Source organism: Muntiacus reevesi, chromosome 1 (assembly GCF_963930625.1).
Source record: "Muntiacus reevesi chromosome 1, mMunRee1.1, whole genome shotgun sequence".
In the NCBI taxonomy this organism is placed as follows: domain Eukaryota; kingdom Metazoa; phylum Chordata; class Mammalia; order Artiodactyla; family Cervidae; genus Muntiacus; species Muntiacus reevesi.
Window position 1 is genome coordinate 22,154,766 of NC_089249.1, and position 25,742 is coordinate 22,180,507.

General features: G+C 36.2%; 1 protein-coding gene across 1 annotated transcript in view; it reads left to right on the forward strand.

The window, feature by feature from the left end:
• SYT10 (synaptotagmin 10) overlaps nt 1-25,742 on the forward strand; it is a 103,137-nt gene that overhangs the window by 62,281 nt on the left and 15,114 nt on the right. Inside the window, exon 4 of the mRNA XM_065939601.1 lies at nt 20,716-20,836. Coding sequence (XP_065795673.1) covers nt 20,716-20,836 — 121 coding nt within the window. The remainder of the gene's footprint in view (nt 1-20,715; nt 20,837-25,742) is intronic.

Sequence of the window (25,742 nt, forward strand, 5' to 3'; positions counted from 1 at the left end):
GTTTTTTGTTTTTTTTTTTTCCATTTTGTTTCTGGTTTCCTTTGCTGTGCAAAAGCTTATAAGTTTGATTAGGTCCCATTTGTTTATTTTTTTCTTTTATTTCTATTGCCTTGGGAGACTGATCTAAGAACACATTGCTACAATTAATGTCAGAGAATGTTTTACCTATGATTCTTCTAGGAGTTTTATGGTGTCTTTTCATATGTTTAAGTATTTGAGCCATTTTGAGTTTATTTTTGTGTATGATGTGGGAGAGTGTTAACTTCATTGATTTACATGCAGCTGTCCAGGTTTCCTAGCACCACTTGTGGAAGAGAATGTCTTTTCTTCACTGTATTTTCTTGTCTTGTTTGTTGAAGATGGACTGTAGGTGTGTGGGTTTGTTTCTGGACTCTATATTCTGTTTCACTGATCTTTGTCTGTTTTTCTGCCCATACCATGCTTTTCTTTTCTTTTCTTTTTTTTCATTTATTTTTATTAGTTGGAGGCTAGTTACTTTACAATATTGTAGTGGTTTTTGTCATACATTGACATGAATCAGCCATGGACTTACATGTATTCCCCATCGCGATCCCCTCTCCCACCTCCCTCTCCACCGGATTCCTCTGGGTCTTCCCAGTGCACCAGGCCTGAGCACTTGTACCATGCTTTTCTATCACTGTAGCTTTGCAGTACTGTCTGAAGTCTGAAAGGCTTATATTTCCAGCTTTCTTCTTTTTCCTCAGCATTGCCTTAGCAATTGTGACTCTTGTAGTTCCATATAAATTTTAGGATTATCTGTACCTCCCTTCTGACAACCACCAGTTTGTTCTTTGTACCTATGAATCTGTTTCTGTTTTATTTGTATTTGCTTTTTAGATTCCACATATGTGTGAGTTTATATTCCATTTGTCTTTATCTCTCTGATTTATTTCACTTAGCATAATTCCCTCAAGTTCTATCCATATTATTGGAAATGGCAATATTTTATTTTTTATGACTGAGTACTATTCCATTGTGTACATATATACCACTTCTTCTTTATCCATTTATCTGTCAATAGAAACAGGTGGCTTCCATATCTTGGCTACTATAAATAATGCTACAATGAACGCAGAGGTACATATATATTTTTAAAAGAGTATTTTTATTTTCTTCAAGCAAATACCCAGAAATGTAGTTTCTGGCCCATATTTCAGTCTTATTTTTCATTTTTTGAACAACCTTCATACTGTTTTCTACAGTGCTTGCACCAATTTACAACTTCCACTAACATTGTATGATAATTTTCTTTTCTCCATATCCTCACCAAAACTTTTTTCTTGTCTTTTGATAATAGTCATTCTGACAGTTGTGAGGTGGTATCTTATGTTTTTTGACTTGCATTTCTCATTCTCATTTTTCTCATTCATTAGGCATTTTAGTTTGATCTAGTCCTACCTATTTGTTTGTTTATACTTTTGTCTTCCTTTCCTGATGAGACACATCCAAAAAATATCATTAAAATCAGTGTCAGGGAATGTACTGCCTATGTTTTCTTCTAGGAATTTTATGGTTTTGTTTTGTACATATAACTCTTTAACCCATTTAGAGTTTATTATTATATGGTGTGAGAGAGTAGCCAATTTGATTCTTTTGAATGTCGCTGTTCAGTTTTCCAACACCATTTACTGTATAAGCTTTTCCCATTGTCATTTCTTGCCTCCTTTAATGTAGATTAATTGTCCATCTAAATATGTGTTCATTTATGGGCTCTCTATTCTGTTCCATTGATTGTTTTTGTGCCAGTACCATACTGTTTTGTTTCCTGTAGCTTTGTAGAATAGTTCAAAGTCAAGGAGCATGATATTTTCAGCTTCCTTCTCAAAATTGCTTTGACTATTCAAGGGTTTTCATGGTCCCATACAAATTTTAGGATTATCTGTCCTACTTCTGTGAAAAAATGTCAGTTATTTTAATAGATATTGCAATGATTAATAAAATATTGATTTGTTCGATTCATAAGCACAGACTATCTCTCCTCTTATTTGTAATGTCTTTGATTTCTCTCATCAAAGTCTTAAGAATTTTCAGAATAAATATCTTTCACCTCCTTGGCTAAATTTATTCCTATATATTTTATTTGTTTTGATGAAACTTTAAATGGGATGTCTTTTTTAATTTCTCCTTCTGATAGTTTGGTATCAGTGTATAAAATGTAACAGATTTATGTATATTAGTTTGTATCCTTCAATATTGCTGAATTTTTTAATTAGTCCTAATACTTTATTGATGGAGCCTTTGGGGCTTTTATATATAGTGTCAGGTCATCTGAAAACATTGATAATTTTACTCCTTCCCTTCTAATTTGGATGATTTTTGATTATTTTTCTTGACTAATTATTGTGGCTAGAATTTCTAACACTCTGTTGCACAAAAGTGACAAGAATGGGCATCCTTGTCTTGTTCCTGATCTTAAAGGAAATGTTTTCAACTTTTTATCATTGATTATGATGTTAGCTATGGGTTTATCATATATGGTCTTTAATATGTTGAAGTATGCTCCTTCTATGCCCACTTTTTTGAGAGTTTTTATCATAAATTGATGTTGAACTTTATAAAATGCCTTTTCAACATCTGTTGAGATGATCATATGATTGTTACTTTTTGTTTTGTTCATATGGTATGTCACATTGATTGAATTTGTGGATATTGTACCATTCTTGCAACCCTGGAATGAATCCAAGTTGATCATTCTCTCTTTAACTTTTGCCATTTTAATTATAATATGCCTTGGCGAGGACATTTTTAGGTTTATCTTGTTTGGGTGATGCCTGTGCTTTCTATACCTGGATGTCCACAGGTTAGGGAAGTTTTCAACCATTATTTCTTCAGATATATTTTCTGTCTCTTTGTCTCTCTCTTCTCCTTTTGGGGACCCTGTAAATATTATAATGCTTGATTTCTTAATGTATTTTTATATCAGTTATTGTAGTCTTCATTTCTGCCTGATTCATTATTATATTTTCTAAGTCTTTGTGAAAGTTCTCATTGACAGAAACAATCACAAGGATACCCACCCAAATCAGGAAAAGAATGGAAGAATTCAGTGAGAACTTTGAAACAAACTGACCATGGATTTGCATACTTATTAGGTCATTAATCTGTATATTTCTGAGCAAGTTACTAGATCTCTCTAAGTCTTAATTATCTTATCTGCAAAATGAGGATATGAGAAGATTAATAATGGTTTGTTGAATAAACTAAATAAGATGTGCTTAGCATAGATCCACACCTTTTTGTAAATGCTCACTATACATTAGCTGCTAAGAAGTATTGGCAGAATGATATCACTGATATATTGTTTTGGCTTTTGTTATAGTTGGCTTATTTTATAGGAATGAAGATCTTGGTGCTAAATATAGCTTTGCCTTATTATCATACTGAAGATAGTTTTAGATGGTGTGTTTTTCTACTTAGATTGGAAAGTTTTGTGCAGCAGATAATTTAAATCTATTTAGTTACTGTATGCCATGACTCAGTGAGTAGATACGACTTTTTCTTTTATGATATATACTGCTACATAACATGTTTCTCATCTCCCACCTGACTTGACTCTTCCTTTTCCACTGGGCCCATCTCCTCTTTTTCCCCTCACCAACCTCTGCATGCACTTATAATGGGTATCTTATAAAACCTCAAGAGTTAATGATGCTGGTTATCTTCAGTATGCTACTTTCCACTATTCTTCAACCTGTTTGATGCATAAAGAGGTTGACTTGTTTGTCCACACACTCTATGCTCAAAAGATGTTAGGGCAGAAGGATAATGGCATTTGGCTATTTCCTTTGGCTATGTATTTTCTTTAGATTTTTCTATAAGAGATTGTCTCAGGCTGGCTATGTGCTTTACCTGAGGGTACAGTTCCTCTCAAAGTAGGCTTTTCTTATTACACCTCTTTCTGAGTTCTGGTAACTGTCCTCTCCCTTGCCCTTTCAGGCCTCGGGGTCATTACTACCTCTACTCTTACCAGCAGCCAGGGCATCACACTGTCTCTTGTGGTTTCCCTACTGCTTACACCCCTTAGATGCCTCCCCCCACCCCCCCCCCGCCCCGGTTAAACCCTTTGGAATTACTCTGATTTGTCTGTGTCATTCGGTTTCTTCCTATATCCCTGAAAGATATCACAAAGAGATATAATGATTCCTGATTACAAACAGCTTAATTTCCTGTAAACTTCTAGGATCATGAATGTATGCACGCCCTTAGTTGCTCAGTCTGTCCAACTCTCTGTGACTCTATGGACTTTGCGATCCTGCCAGGTTCCTCTGTCCATGGGATTTCCCAGGCAAAAATACTGGAGTGGTTTGCCATTTCTTTCTCTAGGGGATCTTCATGACCCAGTGATCAAACTCTGATTTCCTGTATCTCGGGCATTGCAGGCAGATTCTTTATCCATTGAGTCATTGGGGACCATGCCAGGTGTGGAATATATTCTGCATATTTATTACTTTTAGGGAAGCTAAATTAGTCCTTTAAATGCTTGATATTAAGATAAGGTTTTCAACTATTAACAAGGCAAAATAGCCATGACATTTTTACAGTCTTCTAATTATTTTTATACAGAGAATTTCAAAGGGCTCCCTTGTATCAGAATATCATATTTCATTGCAACTGAAAAAAAAATCTGAATTTCTGTCTTTTAAAAAATCAAGATTTCAGCATAAATAATACACCATTTAATTAAATAGTCTAAAAAGTGACTCTATTTATGATAATTTTTTTAGATTTCAAAACATATATTTGTGTGCCCAGTTTAGAAATATAATCTAAGAACACATTATATATATATAAAATCTCCTTACTTTTTCAATAGAAACTACTGAATATAATTTAGCCTTTGCTTATTAGTGGTGATCTTTATGACAATTAATTATGATAGTAAATTTTAAAAGCAGACTTTTATTTTTGTCCTTTGTTCATCTATTACACTGTTTTTTCTCCATATAAGTATACATGCTTCTTACATTCCTTACTTCAATCTGTTCCTTTTAGGTTTTATAATAAAATATCTAAGTTGGGAGAACTATATATAAGTAAAATCAATATGTGTTAAATAATGATTTAAGATTTTGTTCTCATAGTAAAGTGCATGAGGCTTATAACATGAAAGAAGTCTTTTTATATTAACCTAAAAGCTCAAGGGTATGTTCTGAGTAGGTTTTGAAAGTCTGGATCTTATGATCATATTATTTTAGAATTGGTAGAGAATTCAAGTGATCCTTTTATTTTATAGCTTAGCAAATGGTGGTCCAATTATAATAAGAAAAATACCAGTTCACACTGCTGCTTAATAGAAAGTTTAAAGCTAGATTTTAAATCACTAATTAACTCTTGGTTCAGTGTTGTTTGCCCTGAACTATATTAGAATGCATGTTTGAAACATGCTAAAAAGAAATGAAAAGAATTAATTTTTTAGCATGGAATTTCACTTCTGGTTTACAGAATTAAAATCTCAAATTACTTACATAATTTGAATTAAATAAAAATTTGATATGATACTTCTGACAAAATATATGTAAAAAATTTAAAACTTATAACCCTGTCAAATTTATCTTTACAACATTGATCAAAAATGCGTGAAGTACTAAGCAGTAATTCTTTTGGTCTTATTCAAAACAGTAGTCAGAATCAATGCTATTTCAGGGAATGTCTAGGCTATTTTTCTTTCTTATATATTTGGTGAAAAATCCACACTAGAAATATAATTTGATTGTATTTATTGTTTGTGTCTTTCTATATTATAATATTTGGAGGTTATAGGAAATGGAAAGAAACTTTTTATGCCCATGATGTTCTAGCAACATATGCAGGTCTGTTGCAAGTTTTAGGAATTTAGTATAATTCTACTGGTAGTGTTGAATTAAAATTTTTCCTTTCTCTCTTGTGTTTAACTAGTTTAATTATTAAGATTCTCTTATATAGTGAAAAGAATATGCAGTTGATTTTTAACTATTCAAAATATTCTCCTCTTCTATAATAGAGAGCATTAAATAGCTTCCTAAAATTCAGTAATTGATTTTTTTAATTAAAAAAATTTTTTTCAAAGAAATATAGTACTTCATTCACTAGCTTTGGAATCTAAGTCCATGAAAACAGTTCTGAATTTGTCCTTCTGACTTGTAAAATGTGAAGCAGTATTTTCTTTGAGGAAAGTAACAGAGGAAAGCAGAAGTCCAGAGGAACTCAAAATGAGTGTCCTTTAATTACAATCCAGGGTTTGTTACCATCTAGTTATATCATTTTGGGGAAACTGCTTACTATTTCTGAACTTGTTCCTACAACCGTAAAAAAAAAAAAAATAGATTTATAATAATATCAACCTCATGGGAATAATTTTGAAAATAAAACAAGATAATAAAAAGTGCAGTTCTGTAAAATTTAGTGACTTTAAAGTAACTGTCGCTTATCCCCAACATGCTATAATCTTGTGAATAAAGAAAACAGCTGCTTGTCATCTACTCGATTCAGTTCAGTTCAGTCGCTCAGTCATGTCTGACTCTTGGCGACCCCATGAACTGCAGCAAGCCAGGCCTCCCTGTCCATCACCAACTCCCAGAGTCCACCCAAACCCATGTCCATTGTGTTGGTGATGCCATCCAACCATCTCATCCTCCGTCATCCCCTTCTCCTCCTGCCCTTAATCTTTCCTAGCATCAGAGTCTTTTCAAATGAGTCAGCTCTTTGCATCAGGTGGCCAAAGTATTAAGAGTTTCAGCTTCAACATCAGTCCTTCCAATGAACACCCAGGACTGATCTCCTTTAGGATGGACTGGTTGAATCTCCTTGCAGTCCAAGGGACTCTCAACAAGAGTCTTCTCCAACACCACAGTTCAAAAGCATCAATTCTTCGGCACTCAGCTTTCTTTATAGTCCAACTCTCACATCCATACATGACCACTGGAAAAGCTATAGCCTTGACTAGACGGACCTTTGTTGACAAAGTAATGTCTCTGCTTTTTAATATGCTGTCTAGGTTGGTCATCACTTTCCTTCCAAGGAGTAAGCGTCTTTTAATTTCATGGCTGCAGTTACCATCTGCAGTGATTTTGGCGCTCAGAAAAATAAAGTCAGCCACTGTTTCCCCATCTACTTGCCATGAAGTAATGGGACCAGATGCCATGATCTTAATTTTCTAAATGTTGAGCTTTAAGCCAACTTTTTCACTCTCCTCTTTCACTTTCATCAAGAGGCTCTTTAGTTCTTCTTCCCTTTCTGCCATAAGGGTGGTGTCATCTGCATGTCTGAGGTTATTGATATTTCTCCCTGCAATCTTGAATCCAGCTTGTGCTTCATCCAGCCCAGCATTTCTCATGATGGAGTTTGCATATAAGTTACATAAGCAGGGTGAGAGTATACAGCCTTGATTATCTTGAATATCTTGAATATCTACTTGATTAGTAATATCTAATTCTCTCCATGTGTTAAATTTCTTACCTTAATATTTAACTTTCTTAAATGTATTACTGTCACAATGTTTTTAAAAATGAATAAGATATTCTATACTATTATCCTCAATCTTAAGTTGATTAAAGCATGACACATCATAAAAGACTGTGCTGTGGCATACACTGCATTAAGTCTTTCTATAAATTTAATTAGTTCACTTAACCAATTTTTTATTGGTTTTGTAAACTAAATTTTTACAAAATTTTTACCAGTTTTAAACCATTCAATTACTGATTGAATACCAATTTTATTTATATTTTTGGAATGCTTTTAATTTTTGTATATGCTATGCACAGTCCCACACGCCATAGTGAGTAATGGGATGCTTGACAAGTATAGGCACATATGAAATAGCAATCTAGGGAAGAGCTTAGACACCCAGGAACAGGAAATTATGTCTAAATAAGTTGTTACTGTACCAAGTAGACTGCAGATGTTTCAATTTATAATCAATTATTTATAGAGAAGCAACTATGATATAACTGATATGATGACTGTAAAATATTGCCCACACAGTGGAAAATAATGACTAGGAGAACATTTTTGTAACAGAGGCTGGTTACCTGCTATACCTATTTAGACCAAGGATCTTAAATCTACTGGTACAATAACTTCTGTTTAGTTCTTCTATTTTCCAGGTATTCTTCTGGATGTTTTAGAATATAAAATGTCCCCAGTCTAATAAGGCTTACTATGTAGAAATAGATGATAATGAAAGAAATATGAATATCTCCAGTGAATGGGAGTTCTATATGAGGCAAGGTAAGGGACAAGAAGTTGGCAGTGAGGCGGGGCCACTCTTCATAGTGTGGTCAGATAAAGCCTCTATGATGAGAGTGGTTGATGAGGGTCAGGTCACCAAGAGCCTTTAGGTCATGGAAGGAACTTTGAGTTATATTCTGAGTGACATGTGAAATCATTGATGGCTTTTGATCAGAAGTGAACCATGACTTCATTTATTAGCTGTAAGATCTCTGGCTACTATATGGAGAAAAAACTTTGGCAGAGAAAAAACTTTGGCAGAGAAAAGTGGAACCAATTAAACTAACTTCTTATTTTTTCAAATAGTGAAGCCAAGTTCTTCCAGTTCACATATTTTCATATAGCAATAACTGAGAGGAATTCCTTCAATTAGGAATTTTGTAATGATATTTAAAGGCACCAAACATTCTAAGGACTGCTGTATACCGTTTACTACACGTTTCTATACCCCATCTATAAATAGTAATTAAGTTTTGAAAATAATAAGTCTCCAGTTCTTCTCAGTAAGAAACTTTAATATCTCTTAACCGGTAAAATGAAGAGTTCTTATCAAATTTGTATACTTTTATTGTGTTCCAAGTTCTTCTTGTCCCAGTGTCTATATTAGTCTATCCCATTTGCTCTTTATGTAGATATTAGGATACTTCATTTGTTAAATCCAGGAAAGTTTGTTTCAGCTCTGTCTCTTCAACCTGAGCATTCAATGACTCCTGGTAGCTAATCCAATGGCTGTATTGGATTGTATAAGAGTTAAACCATTGTGTCAGGTAGTTATTTCCTGCTTGGATTAAGGGCTGAAAATGGTTCTCCTACTGAGACAAAACAGGGGCAACATTAAATAGCATCCTTGGCAATAATAGCTCTTGGCTGTGATCATTAAGCACTTAATGCTCAGTATGCTTTATAACGGTCCCATCTGTAACACTACCATGCTCTCTGCCCACTTCTGCCCTGACTTCAGATAAGTTCCATCTTCGTTCCATGAGGAAGCACAATGCTTAATACTATATGCTTAATACAAAGGCATTTCTTCGTTCTTATTGAAATACTAGCAGATCCTGCTAATGGACATTAGGTGAGAATTTTCTCTGTTTTTAATGGAGATGGTGGGAAAGAATCAATAAAGAAAATGTGAGGTAAAAATCCAGGAATGTAACAGGTTTTCTGATAGGACCCTCCTTTGGCTGTTTCTTCCCCCATCTTCATTGAATATGATGAAATCTAGTTTAATCAGAATCACTGAGAGAAAGAGGAAGGGCAGGGAGGAAGGACTGCTCAAAAATTGTGGTTCTTTGAAGAAGAAGGAGGGAAATGAGCTAGAAACTGGAACAGGATTATAATGCTATGCTATAATTTCCTAATTGTATTCTGCCAAGCATCTTCTTCATTGTTTTCCCTTGCTCCCCAATGTCACTAGACTGCTTGCTCTGGATGAGTGGAAGAGATGGTCAAATGTACAAAAGAAGAAGCAATTTGTCCACCTTAGGGAGGTATTTATTTTGGAATTCCAGAGTGCTATAGAATTATAGCAAACATAATGCCAAATCACCCTAGAGTAAAGGGATCTATAAAGAAATAGGTTCAATAAAACTAGCAGATATGTATCATGAAACTTCAGCTCCCCAAATCCTGTGTACCTTTAAATGACTCAAAAGTGTTTTGAGCCATACATGGATATGCCCTTGCACACTTCTGGAGGGTTTCACTCATAAAGCCCTCAACAGTTGTTAACAGTGTCTTAGCTCAGTTGCGCTCTGGTTAATGAGCAGTCTTCATATCTTCAAATGGAAGTGAAGTCCCTGCTGCCACTGACCTGGTTTGATGCTTTTATGATTTTTTTTCATTCAGGATGCTTTTTATTGAGAATCAACATTATGATGCTCATAAACAATAGAAATATTGTTATAAACAAGAAAAGAAAAATATTTCTTGAGCAATCTGCAAATTGAACATACATTATCTTTGCATATTATCCCTTTAAAGTCTAAATGCAACCTCCCCAGGAAATTGTTATTGATAATAGTCATGAAAGTGGATCTCATCTTGACTGCAGAGGAATTCTGGGTTGATCTGAGTAAGTATTATTGAGAACGGATCCTAAACCAGTGATCTTGTTTACATTCTGGTCATAGTTAGACACCTAAAAGCCTTCCCTCACAACTTCTTTATATGATGCTTCCTCTATTTTTAATTACCTTTACCATTAGTCATTCTTCAAGGTTCAGTCACCCACTTCTGAAGTTCTCCTAGATCCTCATGGGAAGAATCAAGTATTTTTCATCTCTACTCTTATAATTGAAATCCAGGAATCCCTCTAAAAGACTGTACAACACTGGATTTAAAAATGTACTATAAAATTATACAAACCTACTTTTTTATCCCATTTTGTCTCTTAATTATGTGATGTTCTGAGAGGCTACGTAACTTATGAAAAATCCCATATAAGCCCTATGAGGAGAAAAATTTTGTCCTGATTATCAGTGTTCCCCTAATGACAAGGACAGGGTTTTCCAGTTAGGCTGTTCTCAATAAATACAAGCATACTAATAAATGAATGAATGTTTAGAAATTGATGAGGTATTTGATAAAGCTAGAGTGCAGAGTTTGTTGTATCAGTTCAGTTCAGTTTAGTCACTCAGTCGTGTCCGACTCTTTGTGACCCCATGAACTGCAGCACGCCAGGCCTCCCTGTCCATCACCAACTCCCAGGATTTAGCCAAACTCATGTCCATTGAGTTGGATGGTGATACCATCCAATGATCTCATCCCCTGTCATCCCCTTCTTCTCCCATCTTTAATCTTTCCCATCATCAGGGCCTTTTCAAATGAGTCAGCTCTTTGCATCAGGTGGCCAAAATATTGGAGTTTCAGCTTCAGCATCAGTCCTTGGACTGATTTCCTTTAGGATAGACTGGTTGGATCTCCTTGCAGTCCAAGGGACTCTCAACAGTCTTCTCCAACACCACAGTTCAAAAGCATCAATTCTTTGGCGCTCAGCTTTTTTTATAGTCCAACTCTCACATCCATACATGACTACTGGAAAAATCATAACCTTGACTAGACGGACCTTTGTTGACAAAGTAATGTCTCTGCTTTATAATATGCTGTCTCGGTTGGTCATCACTTTCCTTCCAAGGAGTAAGCATCTTTTAATTTCATGGCTGCAGTTACCATCTGCAGTGATTTTGGAGCCCAAAGAAGCAAAGTCTGCCACTATTTCCACTGTTTTCCCATCTATTTGTCATAAGTGATGGGACCAGATGCCATGATCCTAGTTTTCTGAATGTTGAGCTTTAAGCCAACTTTTTCACTCTCCTCTTTCACTTTCAAGAGGCTCTTTAGTCCTTCTTCACTTTTGGCCATAAGGGTAGTGTCATCTGCATATATGAGGTTATTGATATTTCTCCTGGCAATATTGATTCCAGCTTGTGCTTCCTCCAGCCCAACATTTCTCTTGTTGTACTCTGCGTATAAGTTAACTAAGCAGGGTGACAGTATACAGCCTTGATATACTCCTTTTCCTATTTGAAACCAGTCTGTTGTTCCGTGTCCAGTTCTAATTGTTGCTTCCTGACCTGCATACAGATTTCTCAGAGAGCAGGTCAGGTGGTCTGATATTCCAATCTCTTTCAGAATTTTCAAAAGTTTATTGTGATCCACACAGTCAAAGGCTTTGGCATAGTCAATAAAGCAGAGATAGATGTTTTTCTGGAACTCTCTTGCTTTTTTGATATCCAGCAGATGTTGGTAATTTGATCTGTTTCCTCTGCCTTTTCTAAAACCAGCTTGAACATCTGGATGTTCAAGGTTCACGTATTGTTGAAGTCTGGCTTGGAGAATGTTGAATATTATTTTACTAGCGTGTGACCCACTATGACAAAATTAATGGAAAAAGGCATTGAAGTGACGTTTTCTCCCCACCCTTGTCCTATTTGGACCCTTGATTGGGATACACTTCCTGCAACAGTGAGCCCAAAGGAAGGATATACCCCATGTACAAGGTCAGAGAAAACCCAGTAAGACGGTTGGTGCTGGAACAACTATGGGGAGATATCCCATGTCCAAGGGCAAGATGGTAGGAGGGGCAAATTTGCATTTAGAATCAAACTCCATTCCCACCAGTGACACTAAGAGGGCTCAAACAAACCTTGTGTGCACCAGAACCCAGGGACCCCATAGAGACGGAGACAGAACTGTGTTTGAACATCTCCTGCACAGGTACGGGTCAGCAGTGGACTGCCACAGGGACAGGGGTTCTGGGTGCAGCAGACTTGGGTATGGTATAAGACCTCTTGAAGAAGGTCGCCGTTAACCCCACCATAGAGCTGCCAGAACTTACACAGGACTGGGAAATAGACTCTTGGAGGGCACAAACAGAACCTTGTACACCAGGAGCCAGGAGAAAGGAGCAGTGACCCCGCAAGAGGCTGACCCAGACTTGCCTGTGAGTGTCCAGGAGTCTCCAGCAGCAGCATGGGTTCATGGTGTGACCTGATGCAGGGTTGGGGGCATATAGTGCTACATATAGTGTAGCAGCATATACCTGAGATCTTTTGAAGGAGGTCACCATTATGTTCATTACCTCCACCATAGATTGGCCCCAGGTAAATAAAAGAAGGAGAGGTAACACAGCTCCACTCATCAACAGAAAATTGGATTAAAGATTTACTGAGCATGGCCCCTCCCATCAGAACAGTACCCAGTTTCCCCCTCAGTCAGTCTATCCCATCAGGAAGCTTCCATAAGCCTCTTATCCTTCTCCATCAGAGGGCAGACAGACTGAAAACTACAGTCACAGAAAACTAACCAATCTAATCACATGGACCACAGCCTTGTCTAACTCAATGAAACTATGAGCCATGCTGCGTAGGGCCACCCAAGATGGACAGGTCATGGTGGAGAGTTCTGACAAAATGTGGTCCACTGGAGAAGGGAATGGCAAACCACTTCAGTATTCTTTCCTTGAGAACCCCATGAACAGTATGAACAGTTTGTTGTATATAACAAGAAATTTGTAAATGAAAGTAGAAAAAACATAAGAACCAACTTGATATGGACTATGTGTCATGTTGAGGAGTATGGACTATATTGAAAGTCCTGTGTGTCCAACATGTATCAGGGAGTCAAATACTTGGAATTTTTAGCAGAGCTGGGGAACAATATAAATGACCCTGAATGTTACTTGTTCAACATGGTCTTTTCTCACAAATCCCTAACCTAATAAACCCTATGTTCTCTACCTTAAGGATTGGATCCTTCCTCATCTGAACCACATTGTCTAGCAATTTAATTGACAGCCATGTTTTATAATTGCTTATTCTTAAACTTGAAATCAAGCTATGAGCACCAACTGATCCTTTCTAGTCTTTCCAATGAGGTTTTGCCAGTTCTGTAGCACACAAAGACTAAAAGGGCCTGTCCATCCAGTCTAAACATACCTGAGCTATGTTTATTATTTAGTCCTCATTCTACTAGCAGTTAAGACACAAAATTTTAGAGCTGGAAAATCAATTAGTTTTTCTCTTTGAACACCTTCATTTTATACCAAAACCCGCTAAGGCCAAATAGGGTTAAATGGATTGATTGAGGTTAAGTTCTATGATTTCCTCAGGTGTATGGGAGGTGTAGGTCAGAGAGAAATAAGTATTTTACTATAGTTTAAATTAAGTAGACCCTCTTTGAGTCTGCATTTCACTATAGCTCCATTTCATGAAGTAAAATAGTAACTTCATGAAGATACTCATTTGATCCAATAACATATCATTTAACAAAGTGAGGAAAGCCATCTGTTTTCTTACCAAGCAGGAAATTTGGAAGGCAGGCTGCATTTAGGGTCCTAAGTGGATATGATGACTGCTGTCACTATGGCAACAAGTTGTTCATTCAAAGATTTTTAAAATAAGTCTTAATGATCCTTCCTAATATATCTCTGAATTCAAGCATGTCTTTAGCCAGCACTTCCCCATATCTGTTTACTTCAGTGACCCCTCTCTTTGGTCTTTTCCCAGCCTAATCTAGCCTACTCAAAATAAATAAATGTTTTTAAACCATTATTTTCATTGGTATCATTATTTTTGAATGTCTATTCATGCCAGGCACTTTATATGGATGATACCTACCTTGTGAGACAGAAGTTACTATTCCTATTTTACTTGTGATCAAACTGAAGTTAAAGGAGGTCATATTTTTGCCATGTGCTTGGGAACTCGTACATGGAAGATGTAGCTTTCAGCTCTGGCTTTTCCAATCCAGGAACCTATGCCCTTTTTATTCTGCCAAGCTCTCACTCTCTAGTGTTACCAAAACCTTTGGATCCCTGTTGCCCAGAGAAATCACCAAACCAACTACATCTAGCTTTAAACCTCCTTCAACATGTTGCCAAACTCCATATTTCTCAACATAAATCATCCATTCTTATTTCTGAGTATTTATCATAGTACTCACCTGTAACATTATTCCTTTTCTTCCCTTTAAAACCCAATTTCATTAATTCTTCAAACCCAACATAATGATCATGTCCTTCCAGGAGTGCTTCCCTTGGTTATTATACACACTAGTCATTGAGCCTTTAAACTGCCTGCTCTCCATATCTTGAGCTCGCTGTTAGTTCAGTTAGTCCTGAAATAAGATGTGCAGTGCAACTGTTTGCATATTGATTTATCTTTCCAATGATTGCTGTTTTAGTGACACAGTGCCCACAAAAACTTTATAACTGTGATTATGTTTCAGAGGTTGACTGTAGCCAGTCATCAATTATCTTGCTCTCTCCAGCTCTATGTGTGTGGAACCAGGTAAAAGAAATCAAAGATACAGTGTCTAACCCAACCCTGGTGCTAGCTTTTATACATAAGCCCTCTATTTCAAGTATGGATTAAGAAAATTGTCATTGTGAATGTTTCACCAATTACATGAATGTGTATCAGAATTAAAGTTGTTCTATCTGAGAGAAACTTTATGGAACATGATATCCTAGACTTAATAGTAGGCTTTCAAATAATTATATGCATAAAGACACAAATGTTTTTCAAAAGTTAATATGGGGAGTTCATATTAATATAGCACTACAGTAAATGAGATTACTCATAAATAAAATTCTCAGAAATTCAAAGCATTTCTCATTTTAAGCCAAAATTATTATTTTAAACATTTTAAGGTTTGGGGATAAAAATAACTCCAAAAAGTAGTTTATACTTCTCTACTTCCTTAAACAAAACATAAAGGATAATTTTCCCTAGCTTAATGACTCAGAATCATCATTTTGAACTTTAATTATTCTTCAACTCTGTAATAAAATGACATTTTTAAGTTACTGAGGCATTATTAGTGTTAGTCGCCTTTGATACAAAATGATTCTAGATTGCTATCCTTTTAAGAACACAGTATTTGCTTCTTTTTTATATGCTTTGTGTCTCTGCAGCTATCATTTATCTCTGCTTTTGCTAGACCTAGTGCTGTTAGTTTTCCCAACTTTACATTTCATGTGTGAGTTTTGACCTGTTATAGATTGATACACCAATTAAACATTCTTCTTAGAACTTTGTCTAAAATAATAGTAAATGGGTGTTGAATAGGGATGGTATAGCATCCTTATATAAGATAATTTTACTGCATACCTATGTTATATTTATGCTGTATATTCAGAGACCTTTCAATTTATTTCCTGGTCTTTTGCTGGGCCTGGGAAGTTCAGATTGTTGAAAGTGACTTTCCTTATAAACTGCATTGCTCTCTGGCAGACAGAGTCAAATAAAACTCAGTCTGGTCCCTGGAGGTGGGCTATCAATATAGGGACAGATTCAGTGGTGGGTACTGAGATCAAAGCACACTTTAGCTCAGAAGACTGTCACAAAAATCCAGAGATTTGATGCACTTTTGTTATGGGATCTTTTTATAGGCCATACAGCCATTTACCTTCATCAAGTTCGCTTCTCATAATTATCTCTTGTATTGCTTCCAGATTTAAAAAGCTGTAAGAATATTGGCATTTACCCTAGAGAGTATTTTGCCCTTTTCCATGTATGGGCAGTTTTACTTCTTCCAAATTCTTACTTCCTAAAGGAAAAACTTAGTCTTAATGAAGACTCAAATTTTGTGCAGTTATTATGCATGCCTACAATACATTAATTTTCCCCACCCAGGTCATTCCAGTTTACTTAAAACTCCTGACTATATGGAATTTGCTCACTTAAGTGGATTTCTTAGTAGTTCAGTGAGCAAAAAGTCAACTAGCTTGTCATCAAAGTGGCCCTTTAATCATATTCATTTCTTTCAATTTATTTGGGCTAGTTCTTCAATCACTCCTCAATTTAACCTCTTCATATTTGCCAATACTTGTTGATAGTCAAAATTTTGTTGCAACTCGGTTCATAGATAGGATCTTTCAGAGATGGCACCAAACACAGTAAACTTTCTTTGTTCCAACCTGTAAACATGTGATATATCAAAAGAAAAAGAAAAATTACTCCTACAGATTGTGTGATGTATAAAAGTGAAACCATCAGTCAGAGGTATGAAAATGATTTATTAATCCCTTTAGAAGTCTCTGTGTGCTTTTTTTTCTGCACAAGCAGAAAATGTGGTTCATTTCTTGTTGAATTCTAAGTATTTCATCTCTGAGATTATCTCTCCTATTTCTTTCCTAATTTATCCATCACAATCCCCAACTTGTTTCTTGGTGGCACCTGGTATCTTGTTCTACATTTATAAAGGGATCCTTTAATTTTTGTTGTTGTTCAGTCTCTCTGTCATATCTGACTCTGTGACCTCACGGACTGCAGCACACCAGGCTTCTTTGTCTACTATCTCCCAGGGCTTGCTCAAACTCATGTCCATTGAGTCAGTAATGCCATCCAACCATCTTTTCCTGTCATCCCCTTCTCCTGCTGCCTTCAATCTTTCCCAGCAACACGGTCTTTTCTAATGAGTCAGTTCTTCCCATCAGGTGACCAAAGTATTAGAGCTTCAACTTCAGCACCAGTCCTTTCAATGAATATGCAGGACTGATTTTCTTTAGAATTGACTAGTTTGATACCCTTACAGTCCAAGGGACTCTCAGGGGTCCTCTCCAATGCCACAGCTCAAAAGCATCAATTCTTCAGTGCTCAGCTTTCTTTATGGTCCAACTCTCACATCCATAAATGACTACTGAAAAAACTATAGCTTTGACTAGATGGACTTTGTTGGCGAAGTAATGTTTCTGCTTTTTATTATGCACTCTAGGTTTGTCATTGCTTTTCTTCCAAGGAGCAAGGGTTTTTGAATTTCATGGGTGCAGTCACCATCTACAGTGATCTTGGAGCCCCGCAAAATAGTCTGTCACTGTTTCCATTGTTTGTCCATCTATTTGCCATGAAGTGATGGGACCGGATGCACAGTCTTAGTTTTTTGAATACTGAGTTTAAGCCAGCTTTTTCACTGTCTTTTTTCATCTTCATCGAAGCTCTTTAGTTCATCACTTTCTTCCATAATAGTGGTGTCATCTGCATGTCTGAGGTTGTTGCCATGTCTCCTGGCAATCTTGATTCCAGCTTGTGATTCATCCAGCTCTGCATTTCTCATGATGCACTCTGCATATAAGTTAAACAAGCATGGTGAAAATATACAACCTTTACATACTCCTTTCCCAATTTTGAACCAGTTTGTCTTTCCATGTCTGATTCTAACTGTTGCTTCTTGACCTGCATACAGATTTCTCAGGAGGCAGGTAAGGTGGTCTGGTATTCCTATCTCTTTAAGAATTTTCCACAATTTTTTGACCCACACTGTCAAAGGCTTTAACATGAAGCAGAAGATATTTTTCTAGAACTCTTGATTTTTCAATGATCCAACAGATGTTGGCGATTTGATCCCTGGTTCCTCTGCCTTTTACCAATAGGACTTGAACATCTGGAAGTTCTTGGTTCACATACTGTTGAAACCTAGCTTGGAGAATTTTGATCATCACTTTGCTACCATGTGAAATGAGTGCAATTGTCTGGTAGTATGAACATTCTTTGGCATTGCCCTTCTTTGGGATTGGATTGAAAACTCACCTTTTCCAGTCCTACGGCCACTTCTGAGTTTTCCAAATTTGCTGGCATATTGAGTACAGCAGGTTAACAGCACTTTAATTTTTACTAGCTTTCAACAAAAAGTGCCTACTCTGATTGATAGTTCTTGTGAGGACAAACATCCAGAAATGGAAAGAGAGATGGGCTACAGACAAGGAATTTTAACCCATTAACTGAGCCTAAAGAAATTCTTGGAAAAAGAGAGAGTAAGTAAAGAATCAGATAAATAAATTCAGACTTATTTTATTAGCCCTTTATAGTCTTATATACTGACTTCCTCCTCAGCTAAGATCTTCGAGGGCAGAATCATGCCATCTCTCTTTTAGTATCTACAGCACCTACCAGTGTACCTAACAAATAATGCTCAATATTTTCTTGGTAGTGAAAGGAATGAGTCCTGTAGGAGGCTGTATCTTCCTGTTTTCCTCAGGCCTCTCCTTTTAGATCTTTCTTGCTATTTCAAGTGTGCAGCAAACAAGCCAGAGGAGAGCCATTTGGATACACTTTTGTTTTAAAATAATTATTTTCTTACTTTTTAAAAAAAATAATAATTCCTCTATTTATTTTTTTTTCACTTATCCAATATTTCTGATCAGCTGATCTGTGTTAAGCATTGCTCCATGTGATAGCAATACAGCAATAAACAAAACAGCGTACCTTATCATATGCCAGACACTTTGTTAAATGCTTTAGACTTTATTTACATTATCTCAATTACTGATTAAAACCCCTGTGGGGAGGATAAGGATATTTTCGTCAATCTGAAATGAAATTTCAGAGATTCAAAGCTTAATTAAATTTCCTAGGATCTCACAGCTCAGAAGGAGGAAACAAGAATCAACACAAGTTTAGCTGACTCTAATATTTATGCTATTAATTTCTTGACTGAGCAACTAACACCAATTCTAGACCATGAATAAAGAAATGGGAATTACATAGATCAGAACTTGAATTGTAAGAATTAGTCCAATAAATGTTAATAGTATTTCATGAAAATTTTTAAGAACTAACTTTTATGAACCTTAATGAATAGCAACTTATTCTTCCCCATATTAAATCTACCACAGATTTTTTTACCAGGAATAATTTAATTTAACTCCTGTAAACAACTCTTTGAGAAGCATCCAGAATGTGCATTGTTCACACTCATTTTCATTTGTTCACCATCTAGGCAGACTTTGACAGCAAATTTATCTATACCAGGATACTATGGATAGTTTTACTTTACAAATGAAGCAAAGCAGTTCAGATTTTTATCCAGATTAATTAATAATATTTTCATTCCTTCAAAACCTGCACTGAAAGTCAGCTATGTACCTTTATTAGGTTATAAAAATAAAATAAATAGAACTATATTCCCTTAGATCTTACATATAGGAGTTGGGGAAATGAAAAATGAATTTAAAAGATAATTCTGATGATGCTTAGTGCTATGAAAAACTGTGAAGAATCTGTGAGTAGGGTTGGTATAGGATAGGAAGGAGGAAGACCTCACTGAAGACATTTTTTTTTTTTTTTTTGAGCTGAGTCCTACATGGTGAGAAGGAGTCAGCCATGTAAAGTTATGGGAGATAAAAAGAAAATGCAAAAGTAAAAAGCACAAACAAACATCATCTGATGAATAACTGAGAAAAGGCTTTTGGCCTATAAGAGAGAAAACTGAGGGAGGGGAAAGAGATTAATAGAGTGATAGATGAGACCAGATCACATGGGTCCTATGTGTATGACTTTGTAATACATTATCTAAACAAAGACATATTTAATAATAGAGATACTCTTAATAATTATACCAGGACAAAAGATATTAATCTGGAATTTCCTAGATATACCAGCTGTTTAGATGATTTTAAGCAGAAAAGTGAGATAATGTGGTTTGCATTTCATAGGTCACCACACTGACTACTTCTGATTAATCTTTGCAGTAATCCTGATAAGATGTGAAAGTGGCTTCCATGAGATTAATAGTAACAGAGCTGCAAAGAACATCAGTAATTTCAGATATATTTTATAGATAATGTAGACAAGATGTGGGTTGGATGTGTTAGGAGTGAGAGAAAAAGAATAAGAGTAAGTGCTAGGTTTTTAACTGCAACCTCTAGATGAATTAAGATACCATTTCCTGATTTTGAAAAGATGGCAGAGGAACTGGTTTTAGTAAATGTTTGCAAATGAGTAGAACCAGCAGTCCGATTCTGACTGTACTGAGTTTGAGATTCTGGTTAGAATTACAAGTGGATATATCAAAATACCAGCTGGGATATACTCTCTTTTCTTACCTGCTTATTAGAGCATTTTTGCATTGTAACATGTATCCTCAATAAAACAATTTAAAATGGAATTCAAATAGTTCACTAAAGTGATTTTTTTACTCAGCAGTAATTTTTTTTTTTCACTATCTGGTGTTTTAAATTGCTAACGTTATTTATTTCCTTTCTAGGAAAGTATAGATCTGGGTGAAATCATGTTTTCCCTTTGTTATTTGCCAACTGCTGGGCGTATGACATTGACAGTCATCAAGTGCAGAAACCTGAAGGCTATGGATATCACTGGCTCATCAGGTATGCTCACAATTGGCTAATGGGTACATTCCCAAACAAACATGCCATATAGCTGAAATTATGAATGGCTACTGAATTATTAAGTTCATTTGTCTGTTGTGGGGCACTATGTGCTAAGTTGCTTCAGTTGTGTCTGACTCTTTGTGAACCTATGGACTGTAGCCCACCAGGCTCCTCTGTCCATGGGATTCTCCAGACAAGTATACTGGAGTAGGTTGCCATTTTCTTCTCCAGGGGATCTTCCCAACCCAGGGTTTGAACCAGCATCTCTCTGTCTCTTGCTTTGACAGGTGTGTTCTTTACCGCTAGCACCACCTGGGAAGGCTTGGGGCATTATAGAAGTAGAAAAAGAGATTACCAACCAAAGTGTTCTTAATAAACGCCTCTTTAGTTTACATTATCACTATGACATTTTTGAAAGGTATTGTCGAGTAGATTGCCTTTGGACTTGGGTTTATATCTTAATTTCTTTCTCTACTGATTTAGTTCTTTCACAAAAAATGTGTAACTTGCCATACACTTTGGGGCTTCTTTTGTGGCTCAGCTGGCAAAGAATCCACCTGCAATGTGGGAACTCTGGGTTCGATCCCTGGGTTGGGAAGATCCTCTGGAGAAGGGAAAGTCTACCCACTACAGTATTCTGGCCTGGAGAATTCCATGGACTGTATAGTCCATGGGTTGCAAAGAGTCAGACACAACTGAATGACTTTCACTACTTACAGCTACTCAGTTGCTTATAAAGGAAGATCCTTGGACTATGGGCTTCCCTGGTAGCTCAGACAGTAAAGATTCTGCCTTCAATAGGAGACCTGGGTTTGATCCCTGGTCAAAAAAATCCCCTGGAGAAGGGAATGGCTATCTACTCTGGTATTCTTGCCTGGAGAATTTCATGGACAGAGGAGCCTGGAGGGCTACAGTCCACGGAGTCAGAAAGAGTTGAGCACAACTGAAGTGATTGAGCATGCATGCATGCAGGAACAGAGAGATATAATAAAGTAAATGAACACACCTTAAAGTTTCTTAAAAACATTCTTGGAGGAAATTTCTCTTTTTCTAGATTTGATAAAGAGGTAAAACCCCATCATTCTCTTTAATCCCTTCATTTAAATCACCACAGTTCTAGAGAGTTATTTGTAAGTTAATAGGGAACTTTGACATAGCTCTGTAGAAGAAAAAATGATAACGACAGAGTAGGGAGGTCAGTAGCATTTATTGAATTAAATAAATAAGAAATAATAACACATATATAGTAAAAGATGACATGGGGTATGCAATCTGTAACCTTTTGGTTCTTCAGAGCAAAATAAACTAAATTTGCATCACAAAAAGTATTAAGAACTCAAATGTAGAAAGGATTCCAGGAAAAACTAACTGAATAAAAAATGAACTACAAGCATAAATATGGATATCATGCTCCTTTTGATATAATAATGTGGAATCTTAGAATATATATCATGTTGCTAATATTTGCATAAAGAAATACTTGAATGATATATAAAAACTGAGGGGTGGAGAAGTAAGGGAATAGATAGGAAGGAGACTTCTCATTGCAGGTCTTTTTCTGTCTCATCTTTTAAAATTTGTTATGAATTTTTATTATTTTTTAAAATTTGCAATGCATAGTTGAAATATAAAGATAGAAAGAAAGGAAATTAATTTCACATTCATTTTGGTGAAAAAGTTTTAAGTAAACAAATTTGGAAGAACTTAAGATAAACAATGCATTCTGCAAATTATTGTTTATTTTGCTCTTTCTACCATGTATTGAAAGAGAACCAAATTTCCAGACAAGCAAACAGCAAAGTTGTAATTAAGTTCAAGAATATTTTTTATTTATATGAAGCTTCTCATCAGGGGAGTGCATGCTTTGAGAATATCACCTCATTAAGTCTCACAACAGCCTTGTGAATCAAGTAAGGAGCCCATAAATTATCTTTATCACTAATAGAGAAATGTCATCAGAGACATGATGGGGGTAGTAAATGATAAACCAGTCCTCATTCTCACTGTTAATAAGAGGCTTAGGCCTGGGGCTCATACAACAAAAGTGAATTTCTTCCTTAGAACATAGTTCCTATTATTAAAAATATATAGGGCTGTTTCTATTTTGCAAATAAGTTCATTTATATCATTTTTAGATTTGCATATAAGCAATACCATGCAGTATTTATCTTTCTCTATCGGACTTATTTCACTCAGTATGACTTCTCTAGGTCCATCCATGTTACTGCAAATGGCATTATTTCATTCTCTTTTAATAACTGAATAATATTCCATGAATATTATTTAATAACTGAATTCATATTCCATGGAATATGAATAATATTCCATATATATATACACACATATACATACATATATATATATCACATGTTCTTTATCCATTCCACTATCAATGGACATTTATTATAAAACAGTGTTGCAGTGAACATTGGAATACATGTATCCTTTCGACCACGTTTTTCTCGGGGTATGTGCCCAGGAGTGGGATTGCAGGGTCATATGGTAGCTATATTTTTAGTTTTTGAAGTGAAGTGAAGTGAAGTTTTAGTTGCTCAGTTGTGTCTGACTCTTTGTGACCCCAGGGTCTATAGCCTGCCAGGGTCCTCTGTCCATGGGATTTTCCAGGCGAGCATACTGGAATTCTTAAGGGGAAAAGGGAATGGGTAGACACTCCCTTCTCCAGGGGATCCTCCCAACTCAGGGATCAAACCTGTGTCTCCATCATTGTGGGCAGATTCTTTACTATCTGAGCCACCAGGGAAGACCCTTTTTGAAGAAACCTTCAGAGTGGCTGTATCAATTTACATTTCCACCAACATATTAGGAAGATTCCCTTCTTTCCACACCCTCTCCAGCATATATTTTTTGTTGACCTTTTGATTATAGCTATTCTGACTAGTGTGAGGTGATATCTTATTCTAGTTTTGACTTGTATTTCTCTAAGTAATTAGCAATGTTGAGCATCTTTTCATTTGCCTTTTGGCCATCTATATTTCTTATTTGGAGAAATGTCTAGATCTTCAGCCCATTTTTTGATTTGATTGTATTTTATAAATTTTTATTTATTTCTTTATTTATATTTTTGCTGTGTTGGGTCTTTGTTGCTGCATGTGCTTCCCTCTAGTTGAGGTGAATGGGAGCTACTCTGTAGAGGCCATTTGGGTTTCTCAATGTTGTGGCCTCTATTGTTGTGGAGCATGGGCTCTAGGGCTCATGGGCTTCAGTAGTTGCTGCATGTGGGCTCGGTAGTTGTGGCTCCTGGGCTCTCGAGTATATAGGCTTAAGAATAGTTGTGGCTTGTGGGCTTAGCTGCTCCATGGAAGTGGGATCTTCCCAGATCAGGGACTGACCCCATATCTCCTGCATTGGCAGGTGTATTCTTTACCAATGAGCAACCAGGGAAGCCCTGGGTTGTTTCTTCTGATGATGTTAAGCTGCATGAGCTGTTTGTAAATATTGAAAACAAACCTCTTGTCAGTCACATGGCTTGCAAATATTTTCTCCCTTTCTGTGGGTTGTCTTTTAGTTTTGTTTATTGTTTCCTTTGCTATGCAAAAGCTTTTGAGTTTAATTAGGTCCCATTTGTTTATTTTTTGCTTTTATTTTCATTACTGTGAGAGACAGATAAAAAAAAAATGTTGCTCTGACTTATGTCAGAGAGTGTTGTGCCTATGTTTTGCTCTAAGGGTTTTTTTTTTAATTAATTAATTTATTTAAATTAGAGGCTAATTACTTTAAAATATTGTAGTGTTTTTTGCCATACATTGACAAGAATCAGCCATGGGTGCTCTTAGAGTTTTATAGTGTCTGGTCTCATATTTAGGCCTTTAACCCATTTTGAGCTTATTTTTGTGTATGCTGCTAAAGAATGTTCTAATTTCATTTTTTTTTAGCATATAGCTGTCTAGTTTTCCCAGCACCATTTATTGAAGAGACTGTCTTACCTCCGTTGTTTTATTGTTATTTTTTCTACTTTTGTCATAGATTAATTGACCATAGGTGCTTGGGTTTATTTCTGGTTTTTTCATCCTGTTCCGTTGATCAATATTTCTATTTAAACAAACTCACAGAGTTAGAGAACAAACTTATGGTTACCAGGGGGAATGGGTGGGGGAAAGGAATTGCCAGGGATTAGGGGATTAATATGTACACACTGCTATTGATATATACAACCTGGGCTAATTCAGTAAAGAATCTGCCTGCAATTCAGGAGATCCAGGGTTCAATTCCTGGGTCAGGAAGATCCTCTGGAAAAGGAAATGGCAAGCCACTCCAGTATTCTTGCCTGGAGAATCCCATGGACAGAGGAGCTTGGTGGGCTGCAGAGCCTGGGGTCGCAAGAGTCAGACATGTCTTAGCAACTAAACCACCACCACACCCTGCTATATTTAAAATGGATAACCAACAAGCAGCTACTGTATATGGAAGATAACTCTGCTCAATACTGTAACAGCTTAAATGGGAAAGAATTAGAAAAAGAATGAAGTGAAGTGAAGTCACTCAGTTGTGTCTGATTCTTTGCGACCCCATAGACTGTAACCCACCAGGCTCCTCAGTCCATGGGATTTTCCAGGCATGAATACTGGAGTGGGTTGCCATTGCCTTCTACAGGGGATCTTCCTGAACCAGGAATCGAATCCAGGTCTCCTGCATTGTAGGCAGATGCTTTACCGTTAGAGCTACCAGGGAAGCCTGGAAAAAGAACCGATGCATGTATATGTATAACTGAACCACTTTGCTGTAAACCTAAAACTAACACAACTTTGTTAATCAACTCTGTATGTGTGTTTGTTAGTCGCTCAGCTGAGTTTGCAACTGTATGCCAATAAAAAATTAAAAGTTTAAAAAAATATAGTCATTGTTCTCCAAAGACATACAGATGGCTCACAAACACATGAAAAGA